Below are 15,800 nucleotides of genomic sequence, written 5' to 3'. Positions count from 1 at the left end.
ATTAGAGGAAGAGGGGACAGGTTAATGGTTACACTTTGTTGTACAAAGATTTAGTTGGGGATTGGATGGGATTATTTATGAGAGCTCCACTGAGATCAGGTTGAATGTCACAGTCATCTTAACTATTTGCTTTTCTTCTTCATTCGATTAAGTTCATATCGTTTTCTGTTTCGCCAGAAGCTAAATCACTTACCACTTTCTGCACCTAGTAGATGTAAGAAATACATTTGTAAGAAATAGAAAAAATGTGGCATTACTGACATCCACTGAGGGCAGAGTGTTGCAGGAGGACAGGGTGATTGTTACACTCAGCTGTGACAGCTATACATAAGGAGAATCCATGTTTGAGCACTAAAGAGGGTGCTTTAACCCTCTCAGTCCTGGTGGGACCTCAAGGTCCCGTCTTATCTTAGCGCTGTATGCTAACATATACCGTCGGAAATCACGTTGGAACCTCACAGGACTCCTAGGTCCCAGTCTGTTCTCATGTATACTCAATAAAGGAGTTCCTTCTTAAGCTTGACAAAAAAAAATCCAGGACTGAAAGGGTTAAGCTTTTAAAGAAAGTCACCAGGATGTGCTGACGCAATACAATGTAAACAGCAAGAAGAATATGTAAAGATAACTGTGACATACCCTACCCCAACCAAGTGGCTCTTAAAACTAAAACCCTCCTAAAAGAGTGTATTAAGTGTCACGAGTGTAGAAATGCTGTGATCCCTGATTTGGTGCCAAAAAACAAGAAGTTACAAGGACCAACTAAACGTTGGTAGACAGGTTAATACCCTGCCAACTACCGGCCAGGCTTGGAGTCAAATCAGCGACTGGGGAAACTCTTTACCTATACATTCAGCCTCCCGGTCCCAATAGCGTCCGTTCAGAGACTTGGAAAATAGTTGGAAAGAGACTTGGAAAATAGTTCTGGGAGTTTTCGCCCAGTTCCCACCAAAACATCACAATGATTGATAGGAAACTTGGCAGTCTAAAGTCCAAGCAGCCAAAAACAACAAGGCCACCAGCAGTCAAAATGTAAAACTCATCTAGCTGAATATGAAGGATGAGGAACATTTGTGGTGAGCCAGAGGAATTCTTCTGTAATGCATCAGCAGTCAAACAGCGCTTCATGTTCAGCTTCCCTGCATTATTGTCACGGCCCCACAAGTTAAACATTAGAAACCTCTCCCAACAATGTTGATAAGGAGCCCGACCCTGTCAAGCCTCACTTCACCTAACCCCAAATCAAAACCAAATAATATAAACCATAATGTAATCAAAGAAACTACAACATGTTATCGCAAAAGTCTATCGGAAGCCATAATAGTAGTACAGTATTCGATTTTAGATTTCAAAATGTCACATTTTTCATTTTTTGTTTTTCGTTAAGTATATGTTAAACTACAAAGCGGTATGTACTTCAATATGTTAACGTAACATTATTCAGAAGGTTTCATTAGACTTTATGAAGCAACATTTGTTAAATTCTATAGGGTGTTGCGAAACTTTTGGCCATAGCTGTATTCATTGTGTGAAGGTCTTTTCTATTTGGGATTCAGCATTAAATTGCACTGAATATCCATACCATTTCACAGTGCAGCAAAACTTGGTAGTAAAGTGCCATGGACAAGTTGGCTGCATTGCACTGCACTACTTCAGCATGAGTATGCCATGAACACGAAGGCCACTTGTACTACAAGCCAAGTTTTACAGGTACTTTAAACACTCAATCCCCCATTAGCAAGGCTGCAAATCAGAAGCATCCTCTCGTCTGAAAATCCCGGAACACACCACCCTCAGTTTATGCATTCCAAACACAACGTCATAATCTCATAATGATTGATCCGGGAAGCAATCCCCACTGCATTACACTGAAGCGTGCCTTCAGCACAGGAGATAGTCCTGGTGCCCAGTGTGTTAGACTCCTCTCTGAAGATACCCAGGGCTGTTTCTTTTAGTCTGTGGCCCCATTATTCTGTTTTTTGTTTCAATTTATTGTCATACTTTCTAAAAAAAAAAAAAAAAAAACACATATCGATATAAAACATTATTATATATCTTTTTCAGATGAGATTCACTGTGTGCAATATAGAAATGGTTTAAATCAAAAATAGTTATTATTTTTTTAAATGAAGATGAATACGCCTACTGTGTACAGTGAGGGTTAATATCATGGTCATTAATTAACTACATGTACATCTATAAAGTGCTTATTACTCAATTAACTCCTAGCAATAATTAAAAGCATTTAGTGTGAATTGGACCTATACTTATTTTTGGTAACATGAAAAATAATATTCCCAATGCAACTGAATGCTAGATGCAAATCTTATGAACTGTTAAGGAGCCATCTGCTTAAGCTCCCAGTATAAAAGCTTCCCTGGTATCAAAAACATTTGTGTTCTTCTGCTGAATAGTAAAGTACAACAGTTAGTTGGAGAGCACCATGCTCTCTGTAGCAGTAACTAAAGCTTTTTTCCCCCACATGAAACACAGAAGAGACATCAGGAAAAGGAGTGGTCATGCTTCCTGTGCATTATGTATAGTAAGTTTAGAAACCTTTCATAAAGCACTATTCAGTTCTTGAAATGAACGTTCTTCTTTTGATGTCTAATCCTTACGGATGTACTGATATGGAATATTACAAAATATTAAAATGTCACCAGCTCTAAATTATACACAGGCAGCATATAACTTCATTTTAATTGCTATCTTTTACATTATTTTTATTTTTTTTACTGTACAAAAAACATAAAATACAGTGCTGTAAAATTCAAGGATTCAAGAATAATCATTTCAGACAGATTCATTTTCTTTCCCTGAACTGGACATGGTCTCAAGTGATTGGTTATCAAAGGACAGTGTTCTGCTTCAAATGATACAGCACCTGTCTGAAGTTTCACAACTCCTCAATCACTGAATATCAAAGCTAGAGAAGGGTTAATCCTTCTACAATTCAAAACATCCATTTAACTAATCAATAACACTTACAGCGCTGAGAATAACAAAAGACAAAATACATGCTTTAATAGACAATACCCCTTTAAGATGAAAAATATATTGTGCCAGAAAAAGACACAGATGACAAAACATTAGTAATTTACAGGCACTCAGCACCGGCAATGTAGAATGTGAACAGAGATACTGCTTTAAAAGAAATGGATATTTTATCTGGCTTTCTTTCCCTCTCTCTGACTCTCTCTCTCTTGGTTCTTACCTTGGTTGTGACAATACAAAGACAGTCCATTCTGTTGAAAATCTTAACCTCTGCACGCATTCATCACCGTGAAATTAGCAAGATAAAAAAAAAGCAGTAGAATTAGCCGGCACAACAGAAATTCACACAGTCTGCTATTCGAAGTGGGCCCCTTCTGAGTAACATGAGTCCTCCTCCACAGTGCTAACAGCAATCATGTTTCTAACGCGATCTTAAAGCCCACCAGACATCATCCAAAGCAAACTTCTATTCGCTTCATCAGCCTAAGAAATGCACTGTTGAATAGGTGAACTCCTTTGATTTACAAATGCCTTCGGTTTTTTTTTTTTTTTTTTTTTTTAAGAAAAAATTAATAACAATACACTAAAAATGGAAAAAGCTACAGCAGTCACGAAGAGTAAAGAATCAGATTTCAGACCCCGGCCTTAATACTAGATCCTGATTTGGAGTTTCAATATCCAATTCAAAAGTATTCTTTTGCCAACTTTTTTTTTTTTTTTTTTTTTTTTTTTGCTCTCAGCTCTGCAAAACAATTACATTCCTGCTGAAAGGCTATTTATTAGAAACACGACTCTCTTAACATAACACAGAGAGTGCTTGAATGAAAGAGCAAGGTCTGTGCAGACTGCATAGCATTCTTTACCCTCTTTTTATAAATCTATGAATAAATACTCGTAATTAAATGTGCTGTATCTCCTTAAACAGAAAACACTGTTCCAATAGGAAAAGCCCATGCTCATCTCTTTTCTACCAGTGAAAATGCTATTGAGCACAAATGACCATAAACAGGGACTGAATGATACTGCCTTTGCAATTCAGCTGAAATGTTTAAAAGTAAGAGTATTACTTGTTGAACTGTTGATAGACATCTGGCTTTACCAAACTAAATCAATCATTTTTTTTATTGTTTTCCTGATAAGAAAAACATTTTTTTTTAACCAGTATATAAGAGCAATTTTAAATGTTATTTCCAGCTAAAGCAATGTGGCTTTTATTTTACTGTCGGTAACACATTGTCCTATCCATTAGCCTGGGACAGTTACATTTCCAATCTGCACGGAAAATAATTTTAGTCTATCCATTCTGAAGTAAATTAATCTTACAACGAGACAAGAAAAATACAGAAGAAAGTAGTACGAAGTAGGGCTGCTCAAAAAAAAAAAAAAAACAGAAACATTTTATTGTACTGTATGTAAAGTTTTTTTTTTTTTTTTAAAGCATCCCAAAGCAGGATTACCCTGCAAGCCCCCCTACCTTGCTTGTTGTGAAGCTTGTGCAGAGCTTGACTCTGATGTTTTTGACGTGAATCATATCGAGGCGAAATTGTTCTCTGCCCCCCTATTCCAGAGGCGTCCCACTCAAAACCAGAAAAAAACTAAACAAAGCAAAATAGAGAGAGAGAGAGAGAGAGAGAGAGAGAGAGAGAGAGAGAGAGAGAGAGAGAGAGAGAGAGAGAGAGAGAGAGAGAGATCGAGAGGAACCTGACTGATGAGAATTAGCAAATCAATGCAGGCTATTCACTGTAGGAAAGCACACTGCCAACTGGCCTGTTGACAGGGACAAGGGGAATTGTCAGACACTCACATTACAGTTCACCTTTTCAATGCACCATGCAATATAATCCCAGGACTGTGGAAGTCTTTTAGTCTCTCTCCCTCTCTCCCTCTCTGCTAAAGCACTTATTCAATATAACAAACCCTGTGCAACTGTCTTTGTACCTGACAATCACCATTTCACTAAAATGAGGTCACTGCTGAAGTGGAGAAAAATCTATACCCAAGTTAAAAGACTTAATCAGGCAGAGCAAGCAACAGTTAAAAGAAAAAAAGTTAACATCCTTTAAACTGTGGATTCTAAAGACACCTTGTCTAAAAAGAGTCAGTCAGAGAGGCCCTGGTCTCAGAGGAGGTATTGTCTTCCAACCACGGGCTGCATTTATACTGGACCAAACCTTTCTCTGCGTTCTTTTAGAAATTGCTTTCCCTCAAAAGGGTTACAGATTGCCCTGGGTTCTTCAAATATAAAGTAGTAAAAAAGTGCTGTAAGTTCACTTATTGCTGCAGTTTTGGTCCTAGCACTGGTCCCTTACGGAGCTGTCGAGGGGACGCCAACCTCCAGATGAGCCTATGGGAGCCTGCATGCTGGCTAATTAGAAAATCATGCGCCCATCATTTTTAACATGCCCACTGTGTCCTTAGGCTACGTCCATGCAGCAACAATCAAGATCCAGGCAAATGAGTCTGGGATTAGGAACACTAAACTTTCAAAACAATGAAAAATAATAATAATAATAATAATAATAATAATAATAATAATAATAATGTACCACTACCATTGGTGACCATATTCACCAGCAAGCGTTAACTGGTGTTTTAAAACCCCAGCACATGATTAATTTAAGAGTATACGCAACCATCAATTGACGATATGAATTTACAGTAAAATAAATAAAAATGAAACAGCATAATTAATTCTTCAACCATCACTACAGTGTCTTTAATCAGCTTAACCATTTTAAAAATTGCACAACTAGCAGCTCTGACCATAGTAAACCAATGTATAATGGGATAGCTTGCTTGCACTGGTTCATTTTACAGTTAAAAGTAATATCAATGCATTTCTCTTTTAAACTTTCACAAATAGATAATAGAGTACACTATCGCTAAAAGCAAAAATGAAAACAACAACAACAACAAAAAAAATTAAAAAATAATTTTTTCGTCTTGCCAAATGCACAAATTATCTTGAAAGTATTCACAAAATGCAGTTATAATAACCATACTGGAAAAGTGACTAAATCCGACACTAAGGTATGTAGCACAGCACTGGTATGCTGCTTATTTTGACTTTCAGTGATAGTTAACGATATGAATATCGTAAAGACCAGCACGTGGCAATGCAGTGCATCCCGCTGCTGGCTATGGGATACCAGTAGAAATGGATGGTTCTCCAGGCCGCTATGGAAATGAGAGTGCAGGGCAGGGAATCGTGGGAATCTGTTTTGTTTTAGGGGGTTTTATGTTACATTCCTTGCTGGGTTCTTAAGGCAAGGGGATTACAATGTGGATGTATTTTAAAGTCTGAGGGTACCTTGTCATAGGAGTAAAATAGTTTTAGCTCCGCTGTCAAGGTCATTGTGAACTCCAGCTTCACTGAATATACAGAATACAGTCTCAGTTAATGGCAGGGGTCACACATATGATGTAATATTGATCACTGCGAGCTGTATAGCGTTAATTAAGACAGTGTTTCCTGTCTCTTGACCTTTTGAATTCTCCATTTCATTAAATGTACGAATCTCGAGGGAGGTTACTTTTTTCCGATCTCCTCCTTGACATTTGTACCCATTAATGGTTGCCATGTTTCCCCTCAAGGTTTTAATAATATTGCGTGATGTGCATTGTGCCAGTTATTACGGGAACATGTTTTCAAATAGCGCAATGTCATAGGTGCTTATATTTGGGGGATGCAGAAATGTTCATTTCCCTTTCCTTTGTTTTGAAAACTGCGCTTTTATTCTTTGATAGGATTAAAACAAAATGGAAGAGAGCATTTTTTTTTCCTGCTTGGTGAAACCCTACAGTGGGGTCCAATAGAGAATTACACCAGCACCATGATTTCTGAAAAGCAAGGACATGGAAAATTGAGATGACGTTATCTTCAGATCCCAAGCCTGTAGCTGACATCTTCCAGCTTTTCTCCAGGAGCAGTATAATCTCCTTTCCTTTCTCCCTTCGTTTGGTTATAGAATTTACCAGAGCCCCCCCCCCCCCAAAAAAACCCCACCATACCTGTGTTTGTCTAGCGGGCTGTCGAGTCTGAACATACTACCACACACTTTACTTTTACTCTGTCAATCCCAAGAGGAAAGTCTTACAGTTGTTGGTGATTAAGCCAATTCATTTTAACACACTGCAGCCCTACAAGCTGGAGGGTCACGTTGCCATTTCCCTGTGGGATTACATAATGACCAAGAGTGAAGGTGTCAATCAGACATGTAGACATTTTATTGATTCTATGCATTCATGGCCATTGTTGCAACTCGTGGGTTTTTTTGTTTGTTTGTTTGTTTGTCTGTAGTTTAGCTTTGTTACAAATACAGTAATAGTTCTTAATGCCTCCAATTGAATATGGACCAACTTCTAATAATGCAGAGGCACAGCAAAGCAGGTGACAGCAGCTGGTGTGGGTGAGACACGACAATTACTGGTGGTGCTGCTGCCTTGCAGTGAAATAGCTTCCAAGGTTCCAAGATCTATAATGACAGTGTTCCAGATTTCTCAGCTCCAAACTGAGGAATCTGCCAAAAGACTCTAGCTACATACATTAGCTGTCTTGTGTCTTCACTAAAACCACTAAAATAATGAGAGAGCTAATGCTGATGCATGCACTTTGAGAAGGTGTACCCCAGTAAATAAATCCCTTAAAAAACCAAGGTTGTATTTTAGTTACCAGGAAGAACTAACTGTTATCAAACCAACAGATGATGTCTCTCTGGGTTCTAAAAGATGCAGACAGTTAAAATGTTCATAGTAACAGATTCGTTTTTATATGACACGTTTAAAATTGTATTCTGTATATTTATTTATGTATTTATTTATACATACAGGAAATTAACCCATTGAGGCTGAGGCTTCATTTACAAGAGGGTCCTGTCATACACAGACACAATCATACATAAAACAAGACAATTAAAATTTGTGTGGTCCAGCCTTAGACAGTAACAAAAAATAAACAAAGGAGCAGTAATACACCTTTTTTTTTTTCAATGTGGACTAAAAGAAAAGCAATGGCATGGAGTTTTCAGCAAATCCCTAATACGCTCTTTATAACCAAAACATGAGAGGCTATCAAATTCCATTCTTAAACCAGGTGAAAAAGTGTTCCAGGTTTTTGGGAGTCGATAAGAAAAAGCCAATTCTCCTAATCGCGTCCGTATCCTTGGGACAACCAAACTACCAGAATCATGACATCGTAAACTATAGCCAGTATTGACCTTTTTTGACAAAAGTATTAAGATAATCAGGAACCATACCTTTTAATAACTTTAAAAACGAAGCAATACCAGTGATAAAGCCTGCGATTAGACATATCTGCACTTCTGTTAAAACATTTGTCAAATAACTTGATTAAGTTTCTTCAGCATTACTACATATTCTACCATTGAGTTTTTTATATGAATGAATCCCCTTATAAAATAAACTGACTCATGCACAAATCTACAGCTATGGCCAAACGTTTAGCCACAACGCTCATTCCCAAATAGAAAAGACCTTCACACACTGAATACAGCTATGGCCAAAGGTTTTGCATCACCCTATAGAATTAACAAATGTTGCTTCATAAAGTCAAACAAAACCTGCTGAATAATGTTATGTTAACATATTGAATTGCATACCGCTTTGTAGTTTTCCATATACTTAACTAAAAATTGAAAAAAATATATATATATATAATTATATAATTCTAGGTGATGCCAAACTTTTGGCCATTGTTGTAGCTAGTTAGATTCCTTCATTTCATCAAACAATATTACAATTTGCAGTTAAAAAAAAAAGATTACAGCATGTATATGTAAAATGACATACTTTTAATTTGAATTAAAAGTATGTCATTTTTCTTTTAATTCGAATTAAAAGTATGTCATTTTTTTTTTAATTCGAATCAGTGGAATGCATAGAAGTGTAGAGTAGTGGTTAGGGCTCTGGACTCTTGACCGGAGGTTTGTGGGTTCAATCCCCAGTGGTGGACACTGCTGTTGTACCCTTGAGCAAGGTACTTTACCTAGATTGCTCCAGTACAAACCCAACTGTATAAATGGGTAATTGTATGTAAAATAATGTGATATCTGCATAATGTGAAATAATGTATAATGTGATATCTTGTAACAATTGTAAGTCGCCCTGGATAAGGGCGTCTGCTAAGAAATAAATAATAATAATAATAATAGAACAACCCTTAATTTGAGCCTTTACAAAACCAATGATGCGCCTAATACTGGGCCCTGAGAGTTCACTAGGATCTGCCAGGCTAAGAATACCAGATAAAAACAACAAGCTAGAATCAAACCCCAGTAATTGCTTACCTCTGGTTTGCTGCCTTCATCGTGGTTTTGAAATGGTTGCTGTTTTTGCTCCAGTTCAGGTAGGAAGCATTCCAAACAGTTTTTTTCTCTTGGCTGTAAATAAAATGAAAACTGTAAGGCTTATGGCATCATGATCCTAAAAAATCTTCCAACAAAACATGATATTGTGCAAACCCATTGGCCTGTGATCTTTTTTTTTTTTTTACCAGAAACTGAAAGCCATAACTACACGTTTAAGAAACTACTTTCCTTCAGAAATAAAATGCTCATTCCAGATCTTCACTGACACATACAGCAATATCAACCTAGGTATCAGAAATGGAGGCTCTGATTCTTCTACTACACAGAACTGGCATGCTTGAGTTCAATCAACCAGGATTCAACATTTACAACCTAAACCACAAAAAACTCCAAATGAAACTCTCATTACTGGCCCTATTCACAAAACTCTGGGGAATGTTTTCAGGCCTGTTTTGTTAAATTAACTATTTATAATATGTCTCTGGGACATCTCATCATGTCTGTACAGAGCCTCAGAGTCAGAGTGTTGAGAAGTCACCGGACCAGTTTAGAGAGAACACCACTGCAGACAAATGACAAGACACATAGGTTTTTGTAAAAAGGTAAGCTGACTGATTTTGACATTACAGTTGTAGAGGTACCTTTCCCTCCCCAATAACAATAAGGCTTAAAAAATAATAACCAAAAACAGACCTTGTTTAAAATTAACATTGTTAAAAAAAAAATTATAATAATTTGGAACCCTCAAACAAAACCAGGACCTCCAATTGAAGAAGGACAAAAGATTACTACCTTCAATTCAAGAAGGACACAGTGGATTTTTTTTTTGGTTTTTTTTAATCTCTTCCGTAAATCAAGATGAAATTCAAATGTAATCTGACTTGGAACATGCAAACTATCACTGAAAAGCCTCTGGCGACGTACTCAACAATTACTGTGCCTTATTTTCTTTTCAAAAATCAAAAAGAGGAGGAAGTGCTCATGGGAGGCCAAGTTGATCCACAGATCGACAATTCAGTTGCTACACAGATCAGGGGCCATACACTTCAAATCCTATTTATATTGCATGGAACTGAGGCTTATCATTGCGTAGTTTACCTTTCTCTGCTACACCTTATTCTTCACAGCACAGAGCTTTCGGATTGTGAATAATCAAGGGTTTCCCACTCTGTAGCTCGAGGAGATTTTTTATACAATGAGGATTTACCACTACAGCAGATGGAGGATTGACAAAATAGCTCTTTGACATAAAATTCTAAGTTGCCTTAGAAACGGAATGGAATCAAGCAGCTAGATAACTGTGTGCTACGGCATTAGCACTTTCTCATCTTCATTTACTGGATGTTACAGTAATTTTAAAATGGCTATTAGGTGAACAGCTTTTTAAACTGAAAGACATGCAGTGTGTTAGCCCCCTGCTCATGAAATTTGATGCAAAGTGCACCTTGAGCCAAAGCCTCTTTGAGAATGCCTTGTGCAGAAACTTGACATACGTAAACAGCCACCTTATCTTATTTACTTTTAACGAGTCTCTGTAAAGAATATTTAAAATGATACACACAAGGCTGAGGGAACCTTTTTGTAAGCAATGCATATCACTGTCCAAGGAACTTCACTGTATTTGACAGTACAACTCTACTGTGCGTGCTTTAAAAGCATGTTCGTAAGAACAATATGACCCCTCCATACACCTAGGGTGTTAGAAAAGGTGATCTCTTTCCAGCAGAGCAGTCATAACCATGTGTTTCTACTTGTAAAACATGCACTTTGCTAGCCAAAGGCTCAGAATGCTTGAATGGAGTCTACTGTCAAACTGACTAGTGGTTGTTGCACTACCAAAGTGGATTATTTCACACTAGTGCATGTACACCGATGAAACCAAACAGCCCCTGCAAATCTGAATGGCCCAAAAACAACTGAAATTGTGGTGAAAAGATAACTTTGCAATAAATGAGACATGTTTTTTTATTATTAATATCATACCACTTAATGAGAGCGCACAGTCCTTTGAGAACCAGCTTTGTTCCTCATGTTTGCTACCAACCTCTGTGTCTATCAAAGGAAAGACCTGCAAAACTTGACTACAAGGGGTCTGTGGCCCTGCTAATGCTAGTAAAACTCTGAAGAGTCAGAGAGTTTCATGACAAGGACAATTCTGTATGGCACCCAATTTAATTTAGAAGTGTTTTAATAACTTTACGGGCGTAATCTGTATGTGAATCACTATTACTAAACTAATTTTATTATATAAGTCCCTTTTAAATGTTCTCTGGCTAGAGACACTCATGTAGCTTGTGCTGCTACCATTCATTGAATGATTTTAAAGATTGTCATCAAATGATGAACTGGCATGCCATTTCTACAAACCCAATATATGTTTCAACTGATCTCACAATTCATATTTTTCTTAAGATGTCTGTGAATTACTGCATCACTATGACATCACTAGCAACACAACTTTGTTGACACTGCAGGCACAGTCATCTCATTTAATTTCTCCCCTTCTCCTCTCCAGTGACTCTCAAATCATACAGCGCACATTTGGGGAAATCAATACAGTTTAAGAGAGGCTTTTGTCCTGCTGAGGAAGATCCAGTGTCACACAATGATCACCTGTCAGCTGTTAGATATTCTGCACATACCATTCCCATAACTCAAACCTGCCTCTCAAGGCATATGTGTTCTCTTCAAGCGGTTCCTCAAATTGTAATGTCAAATTGTAATGTCAATACATCACAACAGTGCTGGAGCTGATTTAACTGTCACAGCAAAGATATTCACGGTGCAGCAAACAATATCTCGCATGCTGGCTCTTCAATCTGTAAAAGTAAATTCACATTTTAAACTCGACTGCAAATACAGTGTTATCACACAAAGCCAGGAGACGGCTAGCAAAGTTATAGGTTCAGGAGTCTCACAATCAGTCTCAGTTTTATACTAAAATAGGATTTCTTCCATAGTGTAGCCCTTTCTGCAGTCATCCGAAAACACATCTTGTCTACTAACAAATCTCTTTACAGCCTGCCAATACCTAAGCCATCAGTACAGGTCATGTTTTGATACCTTTTTTGAAATTGCCTATGGGTGAGCAAGGACAACAAAGTAACACTTAAAACACAGGTTGGCTGGAGAGTCAGTAAGCTGCCACAGAGATGCCACTCATTGCAAAGCAACAAAACTTATGCAAGTGTACCATTATAAAAGTTTCCCATAGTAAAAGCAGAACTGCAATATGGCCTCGTCACTTTGTAACCACCCGGTATTTAAGAACTAATTTAAAGCTTCATGGGCACTGCACCTTTAAATAGCCTAGAAGGATTATGCAAATGAGAAGCCTTCTAGTTACATCACCTCTTGGCCTCTGTGATGATGCTGCAGGACTGCGGTGGGGGAGTTAGTCCTCTCCCATTTATCAGCTACATGATTGACTTCTTCAGTCTTCTGTTCACAGCTTTTGCGTGTGTTGAGTAATGTAACTTCATAAAACTCCTGTATATCTGTAATTATACACAAGACAGAGATCATGGTTAGATGTGAACATTTCCATTGACAGTGTCTTTTTAATCAAGGATTTGGGCTTAGGAGTGGCGCGTTGACAGGAATTACAGAAGAATGGCACATTAATCAGACTACAGCTTTGCTTGTTCTGAATTATAACCACACAACAAACATTCCCCATTTTACTAATAAAAAAAGGTTCCAACAGAATTCCATGACACAATGAAAACTTTCTAACAGAAGGGGTATTTTTCTGCCAGAACAAAAATATGTGTTTGCCCATGATGGTGCTTGAAATCCATCTTCTAATTCTTTGTACTGAGCCAACGAAAGCTTTAGAGGAATACACTAGCTGTAATGTAGATCACAAATATGTTAAAGTCCTAAAGAAGTCTTAAAGATTTATTTGGTCTCTACTGTCTTATTTTGTTTTATTTATTTAGCTATGCCATTTATTTGCTCTAATAGCTTTTTTAAAAAGATGTGGAACCAAATCAATTATTGTAGTCTCTCTCTCTCTCTCTCTCTCTCTCTCTCTCTCTCTCTCTCTCTCTCTCTCTCTCTCTCTCTCTCTCTCTCATTATTATCAAAGCTGGGTGGTGAATTTGAGTTGCTGTCTGCATGGAGGTGTGGGATGTGGGTGGCATTATATTATAGTGAGTGCTGCTGGCTATAGATTTGCGTGGTAACATTTCTGTATATAACTAACCACTTTTAAATCAGAAAATGACCTTTTTATTTCTGTATTTAACTCCAGCACATTTTACAGAGCAGCTGCAGCTTGCTTTCCCATGCCATTCTATACCAGAAATTAAATTGCTGTCCACCTTCTTTATAGTACCAGGTGAGTGATAAAAGTCAGATTGGTACAATAACCAAGGATGGAATAATGGTGGCATTGCACTGTAGATTCAAAGGGATTTTCCATATAGCCTACCGTATCATCTTTTCTATTAATTTTAATGGGAATAATACTCTCAGTAGCGTGGGAAGAGGACTGAAGATCTATGAGCAGTTTTGTGAATCGGGCCCACTGAATTCCTTTGTCGTATCTCGTTACCTGTGACTAATAACATTTCTGCTTCATCCTGTGTTTTTCAATTTATATTTTTTAATTTACTAGAGAAAAAAAAAAACATCTTTAAATCTGTACTTTAAAAAAACGTTAGGTCACAGGGGAAAAACAGTGCTGTACCATTGGAAGGAGCAAAATGCTTGAATCAAAGTATTCTATACCTTGCAAGACAGTCTCAAGAAACAGAGGCATCCACTAATTAGAAGCTACAGCGAATAACAAGCAAGAGCAACTTGTTAGCTTTTCAGGGATTTCAAAGAGATTGCTGTTAGTTCCACTTTGGGTACCTTTCACCCGAACTGTATATGCAACATAGAGACTTGATAGAAAACACTAAGACGAAATGGGAGATATATATATATATATATATATATATATATATATATATATATAAAGTTTTACACAAGAATACACTACTCAACAACTAATCAATGTTTTATTGAGACAGCTTTCAGAAATGATTTACAAGCAGAGTAACACTTATTACTGGAAAGCTGGAAACATCAGTTGAGACTGCAGAATACACGATGTACTGTGTGTGCTGAAGACCTGCGTTTACTGCAGCGTCTTCAAAAATCCATTAGCAGCCATCCAACAAGAGAATGGGTCATTTGATGCGCTATATATTTCATACTACTAAACGCAATGATCACAGTTTATTTATAGACATTTGGCCTTCTATTGGAACAGTGTAGTTATAACTGAGACATAATTTGAGACATGTTCCTGTACAAAAATCAAAAAGGACTGTAACCATTCCAGTTTATTACATTTTCCAGAGACAAAACTGTTATTCGTTGTAATCACTACATTTTGTTTTGGATTCCAATGCTTATTTATCAATGCAGGGTGAAAAACAAAGCACTAATGTTGCAACATCTGCAGCAATCTGGAGTTAATGAATGGTAATAATGCTGCTCAAAATGTTTAGGGGGTGGCGTTGAAATAAAAATTGAAGATGAACAATTTGCACATCCCATTATACAAAAAAGAAATAAAATGCAAATTAATTCATTCCTAATATCATTCCTGGTGTTCTGGATGTCTGCCTCCAGTATACCATGCAGATCATTATGAGATGAACTATCTCTGTCACTATGAAAAGTCTCCAGCTGATCATTTTGTCTGTTTAATGACATGCTGCTGTATGCAAATCCTCAGCACTGCTGCTAACACAGCGCCACCAACATGAAAGTGACTCACTGTCAGACAGTACCCGTAAAAAACAGCTGCCTGCAGTATCTGATGCCAACTGTAAAATACAAATACAAAGGGGAATCAACGTCACACGGTAACAGCTCAGTAGCAATGCTGGCGTAGAAAATCAAAACAAAAGAATCATGCTACAATTGGAGTACCTTTAAACCTTAATAAACACAAAAACAGCAAACTTGTTTGAAAAGCAAAAACCGCATGCACAATCTTCAAATCGAATCTATAACTCTTTTGTTTTTCACTAACTTGTTTCACAGAATTACAGTAAATACAGTGTTTCAAATGCAAATCTTCTCAGGTACAAACTATTTACAAAAGTCCTACAAGCTAAAGTGACTTTCAATGTAAATCCAAAACAGATACAATGCTAATTGAAAGTAAATGAAAAATCGCTACTCCAACGTTCAACAAAATGTATGCTTTTTAAAAAAGCATTCCAGAAAACGAGCATCTCAGGATAACATAAACAAATACTGGTGAACAGTTATTGTTTCTCTTGATCCAACCAACCATAACCTTGTAAAGGAGCATTTATTTTCATATTTGTGACAGACTAATGAACGTGTACAGTACTGTGGTTGAACAATAGCACAGCAGTTGCTTAAGCATTTAGTGCTACTTCTGAATTTTACAGTTTTACTGGTTCTATATACAAAAAAAAAAAATCGGATTCCCCAGTTTTCCTTTAGACAAAA

At 37.2% G+C, this 15,800-nt stretch overlaps 1 protein-coding gene across 22 annotated transcripts in view; it reads right to left on the bottom strand.

Annotated features, from left to right (window-relative positions):
• LOC117406103 (disks large homolog 2) overlaps positions 1-15,800 on the bottom strand; it is a 243,615-nt gene that overhangs the window by 207,263 nt on the left and 20,552 nt on the right. For 20 of the 22 annotated variants that reach the window (XM_059028233.1, XM_059028261.1, XM_059028234.1 and 17 more), the window contains 2 exons: positions 12,669-12,814; positions 9,297-9,389 (listed from right to left, as the gene is read on the bottom strand). In XM_059028233.1, coding sequence (XP_058884216.1) covers positions 9,297-9,389; positions 12,669-12,814 — 239 coding nt within the window. Of the gene's footprint in view, positions 1-3,211; positions 4,338-4,465; positions 4,683-9,296; positions 9,390-12,668; positions 12,815-15,800 lie in introns of those variants that run through there. The other 2 variants (XM_059028252.1, XM_059028250.1) reach the window with 2 other exon arrangements.

Source organism: Acipenser ruthenus, chromosome 8 (genome assembly GCF_902713425.1).
Source record: "Acipenser ruthenus chromosome 8, fAciRut3.2 maternal haplotype, whole genome shotgun sequence".
Taxonomy (NCBI): domain Eukaryota; kingdom Metazoa; phylum Chordata; class Actinopteri; order Acipenseriformes; family Acipenseridae; genus Acipenser; species Acipenser ruthenus.
Note: the sequence above shows the minus strand (reverse complement) of the source record. Positions and strands in the feature narration are given on the sequence as shown.